The sequence below is a fragment of the Mesocricetus auratus genome, unplaced genomic scaffold (genome assembly GCF_017639785.1).
Source record: "Mesocricetus auratus isolate SY011 unplaced genomic scaffold, BCM_Maur_2.0 Super-Scaffold_100037, whole genome shotgun sequence".
NCBI classification, from domain to species: Eukaryota; Metazoa; Chordata; class Mammalia; order Rodentia; family Cricetidae; genus Mesocricetus; species Mesocricetus auratus.
The window spans coordinates 2,917,626-2,940,693 of record NW_024429215.1 but is presented as its reverse complement, the minus strand read 5'-3'; the positions used below and the strand labels follow the sequence as shown (position 1 = coordinate 2,940,693).

The following is a 23,068-nucleotide window of genomic DNA, read 5'->3' as shown; positions in this document are numbered from 1 at the left end:
ATTGGTGCCACCCACAATAGGAAAGTTCTCCCACTTCAATTGATGTGACAAATATAATCCTCCTCAGAAGCACACATGTATCAAACAAAACTAGAAGCACTCTCCTTGAGACTTTTCTCTAAGATGATTTTAGACTGTGCCAATTGACAATTAAATTAGTCATTTTATATTATATTCCCTTTGCATCTATCTCTCCTACTTTACCTGAGGCCTCTTTGATTACTTAAGCAGTTTAAATGTACTTTCATATGTAATATGCAGTTGCACACTTGTGCACATTCAAACATATGTACTTTTCTTAATCAATATAAAGTTTTGTGATCCACAAGTTTAAAAAAAGTCATGCAATGGGTTTTCTTCTGGTAATTTCTTTTTTTTATTGAAATGAGAATACATGTTTTTTTATTTCAAATGATATCTGTTAATAATATTTTTCATACCCAGAATACATTCCATATTCTTCATCCTTGACTTTTCACCATTAAAATTCTTTCATTCTCTCATTAGAAACAAAGACATCCAAAATATAATAATATGGGCAAATGCTAAAAATGAACATATAAACAAGAGTTGTACAATAAACGCAGAAAAACAAAGGGATGATATTATGACTACCATGAAAAACATAGATATCCCATAAAAATGAAACACTGCAAATGTTAATTCACAGATTCATGTAAGGTAAAAATAAATATCAATAATATCAATAATGTACAATTAAATTAAAGATAAGATTTCTAAGAAGCCTAGCAGAAGATAGCCATTGAAAAGTAAACAGAATTGCATTTTCAAGCTTTCCTATTGTATTGATTTCTTTTTTTATCATTTTTTATTTTAATTTTAAATAGTTTGTTTTACATGTCACTCCCAGTTCCCTCTTCCTCCCCTCCTCCTGCACTCCCCTTCCCCCCACCCTCCCACCATATTGCCAAATCCTTCTGCACAGGGGATATCTAGAGTATGTCATTTCACTCTGGGTAGGGCCCAGGCACTCCCCTAAGAGTCCAGGCTGAGAGAGGAACCCTCTTTGTGCTATAGGCACATGATGACTGTTTGTATTCCAGGGATAGACACTGATCCACTGCTCAGAGAAAGAAATCAGAGAAATATCACCCTTTATGATAGCCAAAAACAGCATCAAATATCTGGGGATAATGTTAACCAAGGAAGTGAAAGACCTGTATATCAAGAACTTTGTGTCTTTAAATAAAGAAATCAAAGAAGATACCAGAAAATGGAAAGATCTCCCATGCTCTTGGATTGGTAGGATCAACACAAAAAAATGACAATCTTTCCAAAAGCAGTCTACAGATTCAATGCAATCCCTATCAAAATTCCATCACAATTCTTCAAGGACCTGGAAAGAACATTAATCAACTTTATATGGAAAAACAAAAGGCCCAGGATAGCCAAAATATCCCTATACAATAAAGGAACTTCAGGAGGCATCACCATACCTGACTTCAAGCTCTATTATAGAGCTATAGTCCTGAAAACAGCTTGGTATTGGCACAAAAATAGGCAGGTAGACCAATGGAATGGAATTGAAAGCCCTAATTTTAACCCACACAACTATGAACACTTGATTTTTGACAAAGAAGCTAAAACTGTACAATGGAAAAAAGAAAGCATCTTCAACAAATTGTGCTGGCATAACTGGGTACTGGTATGCAGAAGGCTGCAGATAGATCCATGTTTATCGCCTTGTACAAAACTTAAGTCCAAATGGATCAAAGATCTCAACATAAATGCAGCCACACTGAAACTTTTAGAAGAGAAAGTGGGAGATACTCTTCAACAAGTTGGTGCAGGAGACCACTTCCTAAACATAACACCAGTGGCACAGGCACTGAGATCGACAATTTACAAATGGGACCTTCTGAAACTAAAAAGCTTCTGTAAGGCAAAGGACACAGTCAAAAAGACAAAAAGGCAGGCCACAGAATGGGAAAAGATATTTACTAACCCTACATCTGACAGAGGGCTAATCTCCAACATTTACAAAGATCTCAAGAAACAAGTCTCCAAAACACCATAGGATAAAATTAAAAGGTGGGGTACAGAACTAAATAGAGAATTCTCAATAGAGGAGGTAATTTCTTTATTCATGCTGTTATCAACAATGTTACCCATTCCTAGCAATATGAGATTTTTATCTTCATGTTGGAATTCTTTGTTGTCCTGAGACTTGGTCTCATGTGACTCAGATTGCTTTAATTCCAAGCTTTCTTTGTAAACTGCCCTTGAAATTATCCTCTTTTGTAGACATGCTAGGATTACAGCCATGGATGTTATAGTCATCAAAGATTTATTTATTAATAAAATAATAAGAGTTTAATGTGGATGTATACTATTTTCTATAATCCTTTTATATATATATACATACATATATATATTTACATATAGTCACTTACATTGTTTTGCCACATTAGTCTTAGAATTGGTTCCAGGCTCAGTAAGGAAAGTCTCAATAGAACAGTGATGATAGTTTTGATTTTTATTTTTTCTTCCAAATCAGAGGACAATGAAGGATTTTTTTCTAGATTAGTAGTCAAAAATGTCATGTAATGTAGGATGAGACAGAAAGTGAAAGTAGTGTTACAGCAAGCATTCTCATGGTTCCTCTCTTACCTTTTTCTAGAGCTCAGAGTCTTCAGGATATGAAGACAAGTTCCTGGCTTTGCCATTGTTCAGAGCTGAGTCCTCCCTCAGTGCTCTCTCTAGACGGGCAGACAGGGAGTGGATCAGTTTCTCTCTGAATTCCTGACCCAGAAAAACATAGAGTATTGGGTTGAGGCAGCTGTTGAAGGAGGCCAAGGTGCTTGCTGGATTCACCATGATGTGAACAATGTATGGTGTCTCCTTGGTCCAGATGTTGCATAAAAGCATTATCAATTGAAAAGGGAACCAACAGACAAAGAAGGAAACTGCTACAGCAGTGAGGACACGTAAAGGGCGGCTGGAATTCAAAAGGCCTCTTCTGCAGATCTTAGCAGCTATGAATCCATAGCAGATGACAATGAAGGACATAGGCATACTGAATCCAATAATGAAACTGACTATTCCTGAAACTGTGTTCACAGTAATAGATAGCTTTAATTGCTCCTCTGGAGTTGCAATCCAGGACTCAAAGTTAATTGTACAGTGCACATTCCCTCTTGCATCTTTTGCTGTAGACAAAAATAGGAAATGTGGAAAGGTAAGGAGGAGAGAAAGAATCCAAACTCCAACAATCACTTTTCTGGCCAAACCCATATTTCTGTGGTTCTGAGCCCATACTGGGTGCAGGACACAATTACAACGGTCCATGGCAATGAGAGTGATCAGGAACACACTAACAAAAAGGTTTATGTTCACTATGCTGTGGACAAATTTGCAAAGGAACCAACCAAAAATCCAGGTTCCTCTCATTAACATTGAAATTATGTGGAGTGGTAGAGTAGCAATGAAACAGAAGTCGCCCAAAGCCAGGTTCAGATAACAGATGGAGGTCACAGTGTGTACCATCCGGAATCCAGCCACCCAAATCACAAGCCCATTACCTAGCACACCAAGGACAAAAGTTATGGAGAGACCAACCAGTGAGAGTATCCATAGAACTCTTGAGGTGGTAGACTCATAGAACACAACTTCTGATCCAGTTAGTGAGATGGAGGAATTGGTTTCCATTTCATCTGCATCTGAAACATTTAAACAATGACTGTTTCTTAGATGTTGCTCTGTCTTATAGCATCCTTACTCAAAACCCACATCTCCTTTTATGGAAGGGTATCCATTCTAAGAGTATTAGAATAAAGCAAGTTCTCTGTTAAATGTCCCTTATATAAAGCATACTTCTATATGAATTCACAGAACATTATCACTTTTCAGACAGATTACAAAGCAGATTATAAGCTCCCATGTTCCAGGACTGATACTGAACTGAGTTTGTACAGGAAGCAGAATATGGGAAGAGGTGAATTAACCAGGGAGTAGGGAGCAGTAGATTAATTAGACTGTCCCTTGATTAAAAGTTTCCATTAGTTCTTTGTTGTCAAAGAAAAAATGCAGCTGAGGAATACAGATAGTTTAAACTAAGGGTTATTTTCAAACAAGGCATAAGATGTAGGTAGCGAGTTGTTAGAGTATGTTTACCAAACAACCATAGGTAATATAGGTGATATCTTTTTAATTCTAGTTGTAATATTGTTATCAGTTTGATGCTGTCTATGTATACTTGTTCCCCTTTTGTTGTTTTTTTTTCTGAGACACGGTTTCTCTGTATTGTTTTGGAAGATGACTAACAAATGTGCACCAGATATTTGTTTATTTCTACCTCTCCAAAAACTGTGCCTACAATCACTGCCCCATCTCAATTTCCCAGGTTTTTGTTTTGCAAGGCAAGTACTTAAACAAGTGAACTGTGCAACAGTGCTTCATATTAGGCTATATTTTTCCACAATCTTCCTGAGAGTTCCACAGAACAGGAATGAAAATGATACTATAATGAAGCCAGGACTCAGACCTTACAAGAAATTTCCTTAACATTTTAGATTCTGATATGGAAGAGTTCAGCTGTGACTTTAAGAAGGATTAATGACAGGAGGGAATTCAAGAGACAATTTGCAACACAAATTGTCAAATATCTAGTGTTTTGTCAAGGTCATATTAAGTATAAATCATATTCTGCACATGGCATATTGCGAAAAACACCCAGATATTTACTTCTTTCTGATCTAGGTTTAAGCAGTCTCTCAGGTCCTACCATTTTTGATTGTTATTTCTATTAATCTAAGTACTTGTTTGATCTAGAGTGAAAGAGAGCCTTGAATAGATGATACCAAAGTTTAATAATGTGCATCTCCTTGATGGTCTGCAAGCAGGAAGTCAGTGAAGGGTGTATCTCATCTCTACCTTCTAGCCATTGTCTTTCATTGACCCTGCTTCCAATAACGTTCCTCACTGCTTGGTATACTAAGAGTGAGCATGCCTGCTTATTTAGTGCTATGTGGAAGAGAGTATATGACATAATGAATTTTGGTGGAGTTCAGGGCCTCTCTTTATCTGCATCATACAATTATATGTATACTATACATGATGTTCATATTTATGTTAGTCAATCTAAAAGTTTTAACTATTTTTAAGGTTATTTGTGATTTTTTTTGAGACAAGGCTTCTCTGTATTGCTTTGGAGCCTGTCCTGGTACTTTTCCTGTAGACCAGGCAGGCATCAAATTAACAGAGATCCACCTGCCGCTGCCTTCCAAGTGCTGTGATTAAAGTCATGCAACACCAATGCCCAGTTATTTTTAGGTTTTGTAAGAGTTCATGTATGTTTTGGGGAATTGGGGAAGCTAGAAAAGCCCATTTGAATAGTGATAGTGATTTGGGTTTAATTCAGTTTGTTTTGAACCCTGAGTCCTTCTATCACACCAAATGTGACAAATAATGCTTACTCTGCTTCTCTTCTTGTACCTGTTTAATTGATCCTCTCTGCTAATTAAGACAGAGTTTTGTTCAGTGAAGATGCCATTTCCACCTATTCTAAGCCCTGATCAATCTGGACAGTAGAGTTGCTTCTGTTTATGATCTTTTATTAGAGCCGTCTACATGTCACTGAATTTCTTGATAAAAGTACTATGATAGGATGTCATCAGTGACCTGGGATTTCTTCTCTACCTTTCTTAAGAAATATATTGTTTTGTGTTTAATGGAATGCTTGAATTTGTGGAGAGTACAGGGTGCATCTGTAACTGATGAATTAGCTTCAACTACTGCGTCTCTGTAACCCCTCTCCTCTGTTGAGAAAACTTGACCTATCTTTAATGCCAAATATGTATATTTTATATCTATTTATTTATTTATTTTATGTGTTTTCCTGATTCAGTTTATACTTACCATATGCATACAATCCAATGAAGCTCCTGAATTGAAACATTACCTCCAGGAGAGAACAGGGAAGCTCATGAAGCTTAGCAAGTAAACAATACACAAGCCTCAAGAGGTCATGATACTAATTAGACTGCGAGGCCAACTCCAAGTTACTGGAAATAGAAAGCAAATGCTAGAAAATGAGAAGTCACATTAAGTGTGAAGTAGGTCAGTCTCATCTATGAAGAGCCATGCCTATGATTCATGCAGAGATAGTTTTCATGAATCACCACATAGGTTGGGATGGGTTTTTCAGTGACAAACTTGTCTTTGAATTTTCTTTACTCTTAAGGTTGACCTATCATTCATCCTCCTGTAAGTAACTCCAACAAACTAATTGGTTCACTGTTTAAGAATTTCAGATTATCAAGACATTGGTTTGTCATTTCTCCACTGTGTGTAACTAAGTAAATGTCTGTGTTATACATACTCAATTTAAGCATCACACAACGTCAATTTAAAACCTGGTCAAGCACTTCAAAGATTTGTGGCAATTTACCTGATTTGTGTTCTTCAATGAGCTAGGAATCACCAAAGAAGAGCCAAGTAGATTAGTTTGTTAAGTTTTGTGAAAGAAAACACAACCAGCTGATAATATCATATCCATTGATCTTATTGTTATTCTGGATACTGGAAACCCAAGATGAAGGTGTTAGCTTTTCCTTGGACTTCTTTACCTGGCTGTCTCCTCCACATGTTCACACATGGTCTTCCCTGTGAGTTTAAACAATCTGGGTATGTCTTTGTTTTCATAAAGACACTACATATACCTATTTATACTTCATTTTTACCTCACCATTAGGTTCCTACTTAGCTTTAATTATTAGTTTAAATATTCTGTTTCCAGGCCAGGTGGTGGTGGTACATGCCTTTAATACCAGCAATCAGGAGGCAGAGTTAGGCGGATCTCTTTGAGGTCGACAGCCTTCAAAACAATACAGAGAAACCCTGTCTCGTAAAACTAAAAAAAATCTGTTTCTGAATAGTTACATTTTGAGGAACTGTGATTAGGCCTACAATGTAAAAATGAAGGAAACCCCAACATATAGCATAAAATGTATTTGGAATATGTTTCTGAAGTCACAAGCAAATTAGGTGATAATCTATAATCATGGTTTAATCCATCTGATTTTATACAGTCTATGAGTCAAGATTGTTTTTTAAAACATAATAAAAACAAATTGTTTTTACTTTTGATTTTACTGACTTGGGGAAATCAAGTGATAGAAATTGTGATATAGCAAGGGATGTATCTATCTTGCATATGTTATGTCCTTAAGACACTTTTACGCAGTGTCACATCTCTATTATATGTCATTCATGCACTCACACTATTAAGCTAGCATGAGGACTTTGCAACTGCTGGGGCAGAGTATTTACTACATCAGCTGTTACAGAAAATTCTCACTGCCAGTGAAATGGCTTGGTCAATCACTCAAGTATTGAATAACCTTACCCAGATCCTTACTGAGAACTTTCATTGTTTACAAAGGCCTTTGTAGTGAGTTCACTAACAAATGGGGCTGAAGAATTGTCTTTACCATCAGGTATTTCTCTCACTCAGCACAGTTAAATGACAATGCTATTTCCCTTTGCTTTTACCTATGTTGCACAATGGAGCTATCTAGAACAGAAACTCACTTAAAGAGTTTTCATCTTTTTTACTATTTGAATAATTCCCTATTCATGCTGTCTTTTGAGTGTTTTCAAAGGTACTTGTATGATAACCACCATCTATTTTGCAATAAATAACAAAGCCTGCTTGTGTTTCAGTAAGTTATGTAGTGGATTATGATAGGCATTCCCTTCTTCCATCATCAGAAAGGCCTTTACAATCTGATCAGCTATTAATCAATGTATTCTCTAAGCCTTTGTGTTTTCTTGGTATTTGGGATGTTCTCAATGCAAAATGATGCTCTTTAGTATATAAATTTTACTAGAAGATGTCATTGTGAGTTCTGTATTCTTCCATTTGCATACCTCTCTCTCCCTTTAGGAAGGACCTAAAACGTGTCTTTTAGAAATCACTACAAAGTTGAGTTGGTAGAAGTTTAGAATACCATGGAATTGATTTAGGTCACCATGCCTGAGAGGCCAATGCTTTAACCCCTCTGACCGTATCAACTCTTTAAACATGAATTTGTCTCACTCTGTGTCTCTGTCTCCTAGGTCTTTCATTTCCACCTCTGCCTTGCACTGTTTAACATATATTATACTTAATCAGGACCTTAATTTTAGGATTCCATTTTGTTTATTATGATATTAAACACTCTGTCTCTGAATAGTATCATTCTTGCCTTACTCATGAGAAGAAAGATTTTGGACACCCACACTCATTGATATCTGTATTGTTGTAACTCGGACTCCTACCAAAGAAGTAGAAGAAGATGTTTAACATATTTAGTCTCTAAAACAATCCTTCCCACTCCCCAAATATTGGTTTAGTTTTTATGTTACTGTAAATCATATGGTTGCTACTTTATTGCTTTCTGGTTTCAGTTCTGTTATTCACTCCTCATTTTTTGGGACACTTTTTTCCTGAAATAATTAGAACCAGGATACTTATCCTAGGTGAATACATGCCGAGCCTTCCAGAAGAATGTCAAAAGCTTTTGGAAGGCACAGGTGAGAGGCTTTTTCCTGGAGATGGGCATAAGTTGGTGAGTTTGTACTCAGCACACTGGATGATCAAAAGACCATGAAATGAGATGTAGAAGGCTGTAGATATAGCTCACTTTGTAGCTATAATGCTTGCTTCAATCTTTCAGAACTGTTGACTCAGCAGAGCACAAACAAGTTGTGGTTGCACATACCTATAATATGAACATTCTGGAGATGCATGTATTGCATGGAAAGAAAACATGACTATGTATGGCTAGATTGGATAAAAAACTAAAAGTTTAGATTAAATATAGAAGAATCAAACCTTCTCTTATGGCACATGAAAAAATGAGAGGACTAAATTATGAGGGCAGCGATAAATGTACAAGAAGACAGGGCCCCAGTGTTTCATGTTATCTACAGAGGACCTCTCTCTGCTTCCCACAGATCAGTAATCTTGGTGGCTTTCCTCTTTCAAAGTCTGAGTTTTTTCATCCATCACTACATTGATGATGTTTAGTAATGTTAATACTAATTGGGATCTCAAGAAGGTGACTGTGTTTAAATTACTGGCAGATGAAAGGCATGCTATAAATAGTAACCAACTTCATTGATCTTCATTGGAAAGTACAGTCTTTCTCCCTCCAACCCTAGATGGAGCAATTTTTCAGATTTCTGTTCTTGTATGTTCTATCTGTTATTGTAAGAAAGAATCTCATTTATTAGGTACACTCAGTAGCTGCTTCAGATATATTTAGAAGAAACAGGTCTCACCTGTCTCTGTACTTTTTGTGTAATATGGAGAACAGGAGACTCTGGTAAATTGTGTCTGAGACTATAGAAAATTGGGATTCGGTAGTAATATGAGCCACATATGTGATTTGTGATTATTGTTGGTAGTATATGACTTAAATAAGAATCACAAGCTGAGCCTGCATTTGATTCTTAGCAGTGCCAAACTATGCATGGTTTTACAGAACTATAATCCTTGATCTGGGAAACTAAAGGCAGAAAGATTAAAATTCCAGATTAAAATATCCTTGATCAACATATCTAAGCATATCTTAGGCCAATATTTTCAAGATCAGACATTGTCTAGTCAACAACAATAAGCAAACAAAATAGAACATGCAAAAGAATAGCAGGGAGAGGAGGGAACGAGAAAGAAGAGGGAGAGAGAAAATAAAATTGCAAGGTAGTATACACCTGCAATCCTAACAGCTGGAAAGCACAGGTTACAAATTTATGACTAACTTTAAACTAAATAGAAATCTCCAGGCCTATCAGGACTATATTATATAGTGAGATGCTACTATAAAATATTTCAAAATTGGATATGATTTTCATCTTATTTTGCTAAGTATTTATGTAACATTATGCAGCCAAATTATAATTTCAACATATATTCAATGCAAGATTATTAATGAGATGATCCATGTAGATTGTAGCCTTCCCTGCAATCATCCTGGGCCCTGACACAGTTGTAGTCCCCAAATAACACACAACACATTGTATTAATTATGAAGCTGTTAGCCTTTTGCTTGTTTCTTACTGGCTATCTCTGACTTAAATATTTAATTTAAATTGCTAATCTAAGTATTTCTCTTACCAGAGAAAGTGTCTTAACTTTTTACTCCTCTGGTGGCTACATTGTGACTCCCTGTGTTTCAATTCCCAGAATCCTCCTTGACTCCTAGTCCCACCTATTTGCTTCCCTATTGGCCAACATTGCTTTATTGACATATACACAGGAGTTCCCCATGAGATCCACATTAATTTCTTCATAGTGTGACTTTAAAATATGGTATGTATTTGTACACTTTGTTCCCTCACATAATACTATCTCCTAAGTGGTACAGCCCACATGCAGGTATAGATTGACAGAGCAGGTTGAGAACAGACACCTATCCTGGAATTTCAGTTTAAGAGTCTAGCAATTAATTAGAAAGCTTCATGCTGGCCTCCTCTTGTGCAAAGAAAATCTGTAGAACTCTCATCATTATTCAATGCATACTGTGTGTCAATTGAACAATGCATGTGCAAAAACAATGTTTGAGAATACAAATTGGATGTAGCAGCAGATATACATATTATAGTGAATATATTGATATTTTGGGCACTCTTTCCTCAGACCCCTATCCCACCAGATTTTTTACCCTGTTTATTTATTTTATTATTTTCTCTGCACTTCAAGTAGTTTTATGCAACTTGAGTCTTTTACGCAATGATTTTAATCATATTGAGCCTCTTTCCTATTTTCCCCAGATCCTCACTTTAAACTTGTTGCTTTCTGTGTCTCTGTCTGTAGCTTTTGCTTATGAACTGTCATAGAGTACAGTCAATTTGCTAGCAGGCACACCACCAAAGAAAACATTTTTCTTCCCTCAGCAAGCAAGACCTATTCAGATGGGGATGATCTTTGTAGCCACATCTCATCCTCCATGCTGGATTTTTTTCTCCCTTGAACTTGTGGAAGTCTTGTACATGCTCTATCAACTGTTGTCAACTCACATATGCTTCTTCCTTCTGATCTGAGACATCCCCATCACAAATGTACCCAAATATATACAAATGCACATGTAGTCACAGAAACACACACATACACTAATTCCAGTATATATAACTGCCTGGAATTGTGCAGGCCTGTGAACTCAGAATTCTATAAGACTTTGAGTGACTGACACAGAAGTATGATGGATCAAGGTCATTTTTTGCTATGTTATATGTTGCAGGACTGCATTGTCTATAAAATAAGACCCTGTCTTTAATAATGGAAACTAAAAATAAAACAAAAACATCAACAAAAAACAAACATACTTCTACAAGACAAATGAACAAAAAAGGATGGTGCTGAGAGTCTACATCTGTGGGAGAGTTCTATTATTACCACATCCCTGGGTTTAACCTATGGAAGAACTTATTCTCTCTAAAACATTCAATGTGACAATACAGGATGATGTCATGTAACACCATGTAATGCCTCCTCTCATAAGGGTATACTGAGTGATTGAAGGCACCCTGGGCTGTGTATTTATATCCTGACACAAATAGTAATTCATGATTTTCAAAATTTATGAGTGTCTGAACTAGCCTCTATGATTCTATAAACTGTTTCTAGGAAACATAGAACCAGAAAACAGATGAATAATGCCAATAGAACTTTTTTTCTCAGTTTGTACTTTTGCCTTCTAAAACAGACTGAAATGCTCCACAACACTCAGTAAATGTTGTACAAATCATTGAATAACTGACATGATAGATTTTCTGGGAACATCGTCCATGTTCTATACATGCACAAATTCTTGAGGAATCATGAGATGAACACTGAGTTTGATCAGCAGTGATAACAGAGCTCTTTTATTTTTTTTCAGATCATGAACAGAATATAGGTACTTGACAATTGTGAAGTATCAGTACCATTGGGCTGAGAGTGGGATAACATTTTGACAGAAATGTAGTAACATGCTGCATCCAGTAACGAGATTTAAAAGCGGCAGCATTGTCAAGCATGTGGTTGGATTTCGTGAAATAAAGCAAAATAAAGATGCTTGTGAGAAGCAGAATGTTTTGGGTAGCTTTAGTCTCAGAGGACAGTCAATGGGAGATACTGAATATGTGGAAATGCCTCATCCTCTGCCAATGTCTGTAGAAAAGAAGAATCATGTAGACACTGGCTCCAAACATGAATTCTATCAATATAAAATCTGAGTGAGTTGTCAGTATTCTGTAACTGCTTTCAGATGTACTTGATACTTGTGAATAGAAGAGTCCATAGTCCTGCTTCTTGGTAGAATTCTTCATATTCTGAAGGCCTTTAGTATGCACAGGGTCAAAGATTCTCATCAGCCAGCTGGACATCCAACACAGAAAGCAAGACACACTGATCTTCCAGGTGTGGCTTTTGAGCCCCATCCACCCAATTATTCTGGGATTGATAGATATTGCCTGAAAATTAGTCAAGAGGCAATTGGTACCTAGAGAGAGGCTCTGACCCATTTTGTGAATATATAAGGCAACTTTACACCTATGTTTTCCCAGAATGTGTGCTATTCCCCAGATGTATATGCACTGGGGAATTCCATTGAAGAGAAGAATCAAGAAATTTCTCACAGTTATGTTGGTGAATATGAGATGGGTAGGCTTTGGTGCATGGCTAGTATAGTACATGGAGGCACAGACTGCAAGAAACAAGGCATTTCCCAATACTCCAACTCCAGTCTCTACCAGGAAAAGTATTCTAAGAATAAAATCACCAAAAGCCATTCTCCCTGGATCAAGGAAAATGTTATACAAAATGGCTGGTGAGCCACAGAGTTAGATCTCAGTTTAGATTTAAAATGTTTTTCTTGTTTCTGATAGGAAGTCCTGCTCCCTCATGCACTCCCCTTGGTGAAGGCAGTAATTGTACTTAAGAGTTTTCTACATCAATAAATTAAAAATCACTGTATATAAGGACCAACCAAACATGTTCATGTATTGCTTGCTCACTCAGTACATGTGTCTACAAATTTTATTTCCCAGATTCTTCACTGTATGTCCAGGGTATCATCCACAAAGTAAAGCATGGTTTGCATTAATAATATTTCATTAGTATCAGTGTGTGGCAGAACAGGTTGCTGCTTCTCAGATTAATATAAATGAGTCACTTACTAAGGTTTCCGAATCTTGTATAGGAGACACTTGTACAAACTATAACAATAGAATTCCAAATGGCTGGGCCTGGCAGCACAGGAGTTTTACCCGAGAACTCTGGAGGGAGACAGTGACAGTTCTCTTTGAATCTGATGCTATTTTTGTCTAAAGGGTTAATTCCATTGCCAACCAGAGTTACATGATGAAACACTGTCTCAAAAACATACAAATAAAAAATACATAAATTGAAGTTATGCCATAAATTAGATAAATAAATGATATCCTAGGAATGTATGTTAGGATACTTTACTTATTAATTCCGTAATAATATGCACCAATTACTTGTAATTATTTTAATAATTTATTCTTCAAATTATTATATTACTATGTAAATATGAGTGGTAAAAATACTGCAGATATGTAGTGAAAGGAATTAATCTGCTATTCTTTGTTCTTTGTAGTCTCATCCCCTTACCCTGAAGGAACCCTATATCTCAGTTATGTGATCCTCACAGTTTTAGTTATAGCCTCATAAATCACATAATCTAAAAACATATAAAATGGAGTATTAAAATTCAAATTAATCTTAGACATTTAATTTTTCAAGTTAAAATTTAGTTGTCATTGAAAGCTAATGGGCCAAGGACTTATTCTACAAATATGAATTAAGAAAAGAAGATATTCTGAACATGTCGACACACCTCTAATCCAATCAGTTGGAAGGAAGAGCCAGGTGGTTCTTTGTGAATTCAAGGTCAACCTAGTCTATATGGAGAGTTCCAAGCCATCCAAGGCCACACAAATAGGCCCTGTCTATAAAAGAAATAGAGAGAGAATAGTATGACATAGAGGGAGTATGGATAGGACCAAGAGATGGGACTCAGGTTAAGAGTTTACTGCTCTAGTATAAGAACTGTGGTTCTGTTCTTAGCACCCATACCAGGCAGTGCTTCATCTGCTACACTTGAGTTCCATGAGTGTCTGATCCTCTCTGGGATCTGCAGGCATCTGCATTCATATGGTAATTAACTCAAACAGGCAAATACAGAATCACACATGAAAACATAATACCTGTATCTAAAAGGAAAAGAATGTACTGCCAACCACATGGGAGTCACAGAAGAATTGTAGCATGAGTTTGATGGTATGAAATGAAGTAGTACCAACCACTATTTTCAAAAGGGAAATTGATATCCCTGCCTGCACTTGTACTTCTATCTCCTTGGTCCTGCTTCCTACTATGGCAGATGACAGTCAGCCTTAATGGGAACCAATGAATAAGAAGAGTCAAAGCAACAAGCTATATTTTCAGTTCCAAATAAGAAAAATCAAGAGAGCAATATTGGTCATAAGGCATGGGTTCAGATAGTTGTGTTGACACATGGTCATAGACATGCTCTTGAACATACACACTGGCTTTCTGTATATATAGAGAAGATGATGACAGGAAGAAAGCGAAGAGGACTCCAATTTTGATTAGCAATTTTTCTTACTGTAAATGTGAGTTAATATAATTCTACAGGGAAGTTTTATCATGAAAAAAAGAATACTTATTTGTATATGATCTAATGATCTATATGAGAATACTTAGAGTCACTGATATATTAACTATATAATATTTTTTGAGAGAAACAGATTATAAAATTACATATGATCTAAGGATATAGTATGATAATCATTTGAACCAGGATTGTATCTCAGTAGTTTGAGCAAATTCTAATGTGTTATATTGAGTAAAATCTTTGTACTGACAAGTTTGCTGTCAATTTGACACTAACTGAGGCCTTCTTATGGCCAAGAGTTATGCAGTTTTTTAAAAAATTAATTTTAAAATGCAGAAGTCCCCACCCACTCTGGGTGATGCCACCTCAAGGCCAAGTTCTATAAGAAAGCAGGCTGAGAAAATGATGAAATGTAATCAAGTAACCAGTATTCCTCCATTGTCTCTGACATCAAGATTAACACATAAGAGAGGACAGTAGGCAGAGTAAGACTGGGAGATCTAATCTACCTGGGCTTCATGAAGTCAGTAAAACATGCCCAAGTAATGTCCATAATACCTAAAAGGATCCACAATTACACTCCCCAGCAGTGTGTCTTTTGAGTGCATGCTTACACATCCATTCCTAGCCTAAAAAGAAGTTTCCTTTTACTAATGATCTGTCTCTATTTCTGTCTCTAACTACATATGGCTGCTACAATTTTCCCTTTGTATGCAAGCACATTAACAATCACTATGTCTATTGGTGCCATCTTGGTTCAACACATTTTTATGAAATATTTTAAATGCATCCAAATATGTTGGTACTGGTGATATTAAATTCATGAAATTTCTGATTACCTGAGTTATTAGGGCAGGCAAGAGTTTTCAGGTTCTTGTTTGCATACAGGGGAAAAATTTTAACATTCATTTAGTAAAAAGTAAGTTCTTTCTAGAATAGGAGTTGCTGTGAACCTGTAAATGGTTGGGTGCCCTTCTAACTCATTTAATTGGAACCTTCATTAATTTAATATCATATTACCAACATACAAGCATGTATTTCAAATTATTTGATAAAAATTAGCTGAACCAGGATGACACCAATAAACATGCTGATTGTTAATTGGGAAAGTCTATGAGTCCTCTACTCACACAAAGAACTACAGCACATAAAGATTGCTGAGAGATGGATAAAATATCCTTCACAGGATAGGGCACTTCTAATTGTTTATCCAATAAAAAATAGGTCGGTCCTAAAACAGACATACAAGTAACATTATATAAACCAAATAGGTTCCATTTAAGAATATATTTGTATATACATATGTAAATGTAATAATAATTAATGAAAATAGAGTCCCTGAATTTGAAAGAGAAGAAGGGGTAATGTCAGAGGGTTTGGAGTTAAGAAGGGGAAAGTTAGAATAGTATGACTATATTTTAATCTGAAAAGATAAAAAGCATTAATATTTACTTAGCTGAACAATTTCCAAAAGTATTTAATTAATGACAAGTATCACCACGTTTCTGTTGAACTTGTTCCAATGCAAATGCATATAGCAGTACAACAGAGAGCAGAACCACTCACACAAGGATAAGTTATTCCTATACTGAGAATATTTACCTTTCAGAAACCATGTGTCTTGTCTTAGTTTGGCCTGCTATACTTATTTCTCATTACCATCAAAAGGAGACAGAATATACATAAAGGTGTAAAGAGAGAATGATCTCCATAAATTTGTTCTGTAACTGCCATCTGTCTAGTGTTGTATGCATTTCCACGCAGTATATCTCTCTCACTCTTCCTCCCTCCCTTTCTTTTTCCCTCCCTCCTTCCCTCTCTCCCTGCCTCTCTGTCTCTGTCTCTGTCTCTATCTGTGTCTCACATACAAAAAAACAAATAAATATAAGCAATTTCAAAACAGCCAATAAATAGTAAAGATCAACTATCTTATTTTCACATTTGTATTTAAATGAGTTATACAAAAGAATGACAAACTAACCACATAGGAATAGGTTCTTCTGCCATTGCTTGCAATACTAGAATATGAAAGATTGTGCCTTGTCTAAGTTTGGGCTACTGTAGTAAAGAGAAATTGGCTCATGAACAACAGAAATTCCCGGAGGAGTGAATGGTGTTGTCTGAGACAAAAAAGGACTGTGACTGATGGGGGTATGAATAATGGAGCATCATCTCCTGAGGGCTCCTCAGGTTTTTTTCTCTCCTATCTACTCATTTCTTCATGTCATGGCAGAAGTTAGAATAATATAGCTCTCTGAGGTCAATTTTCAGGACATTCATTCTACTTATGAGCCCCCACTCAGGTCTAGAGCATATACAAATGCTCTTCATCCTAAAGAGACGTTTGAATTAAAATCTCAGCACATGACATTCAGAGGGAACAGAGACATTCTATTCACAGCAGTGGTACACTCAGTGTCCTTTGGGCAAGAGAAAGTTTCTGGACCTCCAGAATATAGGAAGACTATGCAGGAAAAGAGAAGGAGGCAGGCCATTTTAAGCCTAACCATAAATCAGACTTATTACCATTCATAACTTTATAGATTATGAGCTGCTCATATTTTCCTGCAGACTCAGAAAAAGATGAGACTGCTTCTCTACACATTCAGACTCTTCTGTAGAAACATGCCATGAACTTTAAGAAGCCCAGTTAATGCTGAAGACAGCATCGATGAGTTCCCAAAAAACAAAGAGTGGTGAGTTGTACATATAGGAATTTGAGTATACCCTAGACAACAAAATATGCTAAAGATAATTTTCACTCTTATATCACAACCAATAGAAATGTCACATGGAAAGGTAAATTGAGTGCCTCAAAGAAATACAACTATGTGGTAGTTGACAGAAGCATTTAACTTAGAGTTCTTGGTAATATTTCATCTAATTCAAGTTGTTTGATATAGAGGAGAGAATTCTGCAACCCATGATGTCTATTGCATTTAATCTCTCTCATTAATTTTCCTAGTTTTCTCCACGGAAAAGCAAGCAAACTAAGTAACAAAACAAAGAGGGGACAAAACAAGCAAGCCAAGAAGCCTGAGATGTGTGAGTACTGCAGCAGGTGATTAACTAGAAAGCAGAGGAGAAGATGAATAGAGACATACTAGAAAAGGAAAGAAGAAATTCAACCTTAAATGTAAAACTGATCAAGATGGGCATCATAGGAAGTATGTCTTCTGAGCTGTAGGATGAACCTCCAGTGGTAGAGTGCTTAGAATTTTTATGTGGCATTTGTGAATATCTTGGATGAATACCCAGCACTGGGTGTGGTGAGATACTTCTGTAACCCCAAGAAGATAGATGTAGGATGACCAGAATTTCAGGGTCAGCATAGGATACACACTAAGACGGAGAGCAGCTTGAGCTATTTGATACCAGCTTAAAAGCAAATCACACAGCATCTCTGAGTGTGTTTAAAAATATACGTGAGATTGAGAGAGAAAATGAAACAACAAAGTGGTAAATAAATAGAAAAGCAGACATTGTGGTGGCGCATGCTGGTAGGATTTACTCCAGAGGCAGAGGCAGGCAGATTTCCAAAGAGAAACCCTGTCTCAGAGAAAAATAAATAAAAGTAAAATAAATAAAGTAATAATAGATAAATAAACAAGCCACGCAAAGATGGAAAATACACAGAGAGTCTGGCTATTGTACGCTATTAAGTTTTTCTGTTTTTTCATTGCTAAGGAAGGAACAACTAAAGTACACTTGATTATAAATGCTGCTGAATTAATTCAACTTCTATCTTTTGAAAATGCCTTGATTTCAAAATTTAAGTGTAAGGATATGTTACTTGGAAAAGGAGTTTTTATTTATGTTTCTACAGAAATGAAAAGCTGAGGATTCCTTCCAGGCTTCTGTGGTTTGACGAACCAAGACCCCCGGAAGCAGTGGACCAGGTGTTCCAACAACTGAAACAGCTAAGATGATGGAGCTTTACAGACCACGAAAATAAGGACTTATACAGGTTTCTGAGTTTTGTCATGATCCCCATGGTATAAACAGCGCCCCCTTTCAGCACGAAGCAGTTTGGAATGAGCAATGTCCTAATTCCCATCTTGTTTATAAATCTTTGTTTTCATTTAAATGGGATTGTTTATAATTGGTTAATGATCACAACCAATCTCTTTTTAATGGTAAAAGGGGAATTATGGTATGGGTATTGTTTTTCATTTATTGATACAAATTCAAGGTCAACTTTGTGATGTTTATATTTCTCCTCTTGATTAAGTATTGTGCTTATAATGATCTTTTAAAATGTAATGCATAATTGAATACAGTCTATAGATAGTTACTTATAATAGAATTTATAGTTAGGTAAGTTAGGTTTTCTAGATATACAGAAATATATTTGAGATAGATAGTCTTCAAACCTCTCAAAGACCTTCAAAAATGGCATTTAAAATGGTTTAGGGTTTTTCTTGACAATGAGAAATGTCTGCTCCTGGCATCACCAATTATGTCTGAGAGGAAGATGGGCATCGAAGAAACTCGTTATGGAGTTTGCTTTCAACATGGCAAGATTAGCCATTTGGGCAAGAAACTGCTCTTGCCTAGACTGTTTGACTGTTGTTGTATAATCTGGACATGCAGGACCCACAGGAAAATGACTGTTGAACTCAGTCTTACAGGGTTCATGCTGCATGGAAGAGTCTACAGGACACAGAAAAATGACTGACAGACTGCTGATACAGATGGACAGTTTTGAAATTTCCTGCTTTCCTGAGAAGTGTTCCAGACACATTGTGGCCTATGGGCTAAAGATGTATGCCCAAACAATACAGAGGAACTTCGGGTGACTGTCCAGGCAGTAAGATATCTCTGTCAATCCTAGTGTTTACATATTATCCTTCTGTGGTCTTTGATGGAGTTGAAGACAGATAGTTATAATTATAGTTTTCCTTAGTTATGATAAAAGATAAGCTACATATAGAACTTTGGACTCACAAGGATGGGATGGATGATATTTTCTTTAAATCTTGCTAGAATATTGTAACTATGTTCTTATTTGATAACTGTTCTGTTATACACAACTTGACTGTGTTAAAGTTAAGACCTTTCTTTTTGTTTAAACAGAAAAGAGGAGATGTTGGGGAAGTCTTATGCCAAGAAAGCACTGTCTGGCCAATAAGGAATCTAGATAGGAGGGACTAGGAGTCCAGGAGGATTCTGGGAAGGAGAAACACAAGAGAGAATCGATATGTAACGCCACGGGGTAGGAGCCCGGAAACTTCTCTGGTAAGAGACATTCTTAGATTAACAATTATGGGGTAATTACTTAAGTCAGAGCTAGCCAGTAAGAAATAAGCAAGGCCAAAAGCTTCATAATTAATACAGCATCTTGTGTGTTTATTTGGGGACTACAAGTGAGCAGAGCCCAGGTGGCTGGAGGGGGATATACCAAAGCGGCTAGCAAAGAAAAAGCTTCTCATTACACAGGTGAAGCTGTCCTGAGTCTTGTGAGAAAATCACTATTTACCTCACCACATGTCTTCCCCTTACATTCATTCCCATACCTAAATAGCAACTGAAAAAATAGGAATCACTCACCAGGTCTGAGCTGTGCTGATGGAACAGAATCAGGACTGTGGCCCTCAGTAACCTGGGACCGTTTTCAGTCTGTGCACTTAAAGGTTAGGAGGATTCCTGAGTTCGCCTATGTATCTGGGGCTGCAATTACCTTGTCATCCACTAATCGCTGACACCTTCTGCAAAGGGACCATGATGCACCTGTGAAGGAGCTGTAAATGTCAGTTCCAAGCTTGTCCTGGGGATTATAAACAGGGGAGTTAATTAGCATCGATGAGAACTTCCCTGAGTCAATTGCAATGAGAGGCATCTCAGATGCAGAAATGAGTAAATAAGTGGATCAACTATACAGTTGGCCTGGTCCCTTCAGCATCACATGCAGGAGATCTGTCACAATCATCACAGAATTTGTACTATGATTCTAAATGAAGATTTGGAGGCTATAGACATGTGAATATTATCAAGACATAGATATATGCTCACTTCATATTTTTGGCAACCTGGGGAACACAGTCCTATGCAACTTCTCAAATTTGTACCCTTGTTTATATTTCATGGAGCTAAGGCTGCAGGGAGAATGAGGACCTAACATTCTTCTTCTGAATCCATTTCAGTGTTTTCATTGAGGCTATTCTCTGAGTAGTTATAATCAAGAACCAGAAAACTTTGACTGAATAGAAGACCCAGTGCATAAAAGCACCTGCCATGAGATTAAATATTGAGATCCCCTGTAAAAGCCAGACACGAGGGAAAGTGTCATACTCCTGGTGTTCTAAAGTTGAGATAGGAAGTCATGATTGGGAAGTCATGATTGAAGAATCATTGAAAGTCTATCTGACTGTTAGCTAGGTGGCTTTATACAAGTTTGAATGTGAAAGACCCACATCAAAATATGTTCCCTAATGGCCAGATGTGCAAAATACAAACATGTGCTACATTAGGATACATGCATACAAATACACACACACAAACATGGAGATACAAACACACAGAAAGAGACAGAGAAACAAAGATAGAGACAGAGAGAGATTGAACATACTATCTAAAACTACCCTTACTCCTTACCCACTTATAAGGATTACAATTTTCACAATGTTTCTATTCTAAAATTTTCTGTCAGTGTTTTGTTTTTTTATCCCTTCATGGAATGGATATCACTATGTAGATCAGACTCACAAGAGACTCAAAGAATTCCATCTGCCTCAGCCTCCACGTTGCTGTGATTAAAATCTTGCATCAACACAGATGAAAAGTGTTCATGTTCAAGCAGAGAAGTTTGTTTTCAATCAAGGCCCTCACTCATGTAAATACAGCTCTAAATTCAAATCACATTTTCAGGTGGTATAGAGCAACTCAGAACAGAGACTGATTTCTAATTTGTTTTCCAGGAATGATAGCTTCTATGTGGACACTAAAGTTCAACTTTAGACTTCAATATGGAGGACATTGCCTGGGATTCTGTTGGCAAATGAGGGGAAGCTTGGACCCCTAACAATTCTCATACTCTTTTTTAGTGGGTACTTGACCAGGATCCCCTGGAAGAGATTTAAGTGCACTTAACTACTGAGTCATCTCTCTACCCCCTCTCATATTCTTAATGAAACTCCAAGAAGTCCTGTTCAATTCATCCTCAGGCCAGACAAAACTTTTTCCTCTTTCACTATCCTGACAACAAGACCTCAACTGCTGCCAAGTTTGACAAGAGGGATTTAAATAATTGTGTTTGAATGCCTCCTGGTATGGGATTCTGTTGATCTCCTCAATATCAAAATCCAGAGTGAGAAGAAACTTATAGTTCTTAAAATTATACCTGCATAGGTAACATGGAAGTACACAAGAGGGCATAGGCTATAGTCATCTACAGGTTTCATTCCATATCTTTTCTAGTTCAAATTTAATGTATACCTAAAATTCACAGTTTATCTATTTCTTCAAGTAACTGGAATTCAGATGAGAATATTATGTTGATAATATGATATAAGGTCATATATGTGAAACTCTCAATTTTGGCAGTTCCAAAAGAGTCTCATTATATTTTTCTATGCTTGATACACTAAAATTCTCTATGAATATGAACAAATATACACACAAAACAACACATCTACTGCCTCACTGATGTTGGTTTTATTTCCCACAGTTTTCATAGCACATATGCTTTGATTAAGGCTAACACTTTCCTAAGAAAATATCCTAATTGGTACAGAGTTAATGCAAAAACCCTAGAGAAAGAGTTGTCTTATTTTGAAACATAGTTTTGTTTAATTTTATAATATTTGCATCATTTATATACATCTGTGTTCCCTGTCTGTGAAAGTTTAAGAATTTTAAATATTATGTGGACAATGCATAATACAACTTTCAGGAGCAGTCATAGATTTCCTAGCTCTTTCAAAAGGCTTATTTTAGAGTTCTCACTCCATTAAATAATTCCCAGGGTTTCTTGTGTATTTTCCCCATTACAGTACATGATCCCTCCATTACATACACACTCATGCAGTTTATGGGAATCTGAACTCTGGTAATCTCATTAGTATTTGAAGCCTTTTGCTTTCTGTCACATTTTATCTTAATATCTATGTGTCCAATTAAGAAAAGATTGTTTTAATAAACCTAACAGACCATAGACTGGCAAAGATAACTTTCATTTTAGTTGGTGATTATTGGAGTTCAAGACACACCACCTGCAAAATTAGGCTACTACCAATGCCCTTATTGACTTTCAGAAAAAGAAGGTAAGACTCTTTGTTAAAGGCTCCACACATTTTAGAGTCAGGATGTGAATGAATCAATATCTATTTGGCACAAAACCTCTGCACAGAGGAGTGGTTCTTGTAGTTATGCAAAGAGCCATGCAGGCTTCCTCTCCAGAAAAGCATGTAAGAGTGTTACCCAAT

At 36.5% G+C, this 23,068-nt stretch overlaps 2 protein-coding genes across 2 annotated transcripts in view; both read right to left on the bottom strand.

Moving 5' to 3' along the window:
* Positions 1-23,068, bottom strand: part of LOC101844785 (zinc finger protein 54-like) — a 1,121,204-nt gene that overhangs the window by 206,161 nt on the left and 891,975 nt on the right. The gene's annotated exons all lie outside the window — the stretch shown is intronic.
* On the bottom strand, positions 2,585-3,681 carry LOC101837038 (formyl peptide receptor-related sequence 3-like). Its single transcript, XM_021223425.1, has 2 exons — positions 3,580-3,681; positions 2,585-3,170 (listed from the first exon to the last, which is right to left on the bottom strand). Exons 1-2 carry the CDS (start codon positions 3,593-3,595, stop codon positions 2,638-2,640), a joined length of 549 nt encoding a protein of 182 aa, XP_021079084.1. The 5' UTR covers positions 3,596-3,681; the 3' UTR covers positions 2,585-2,637.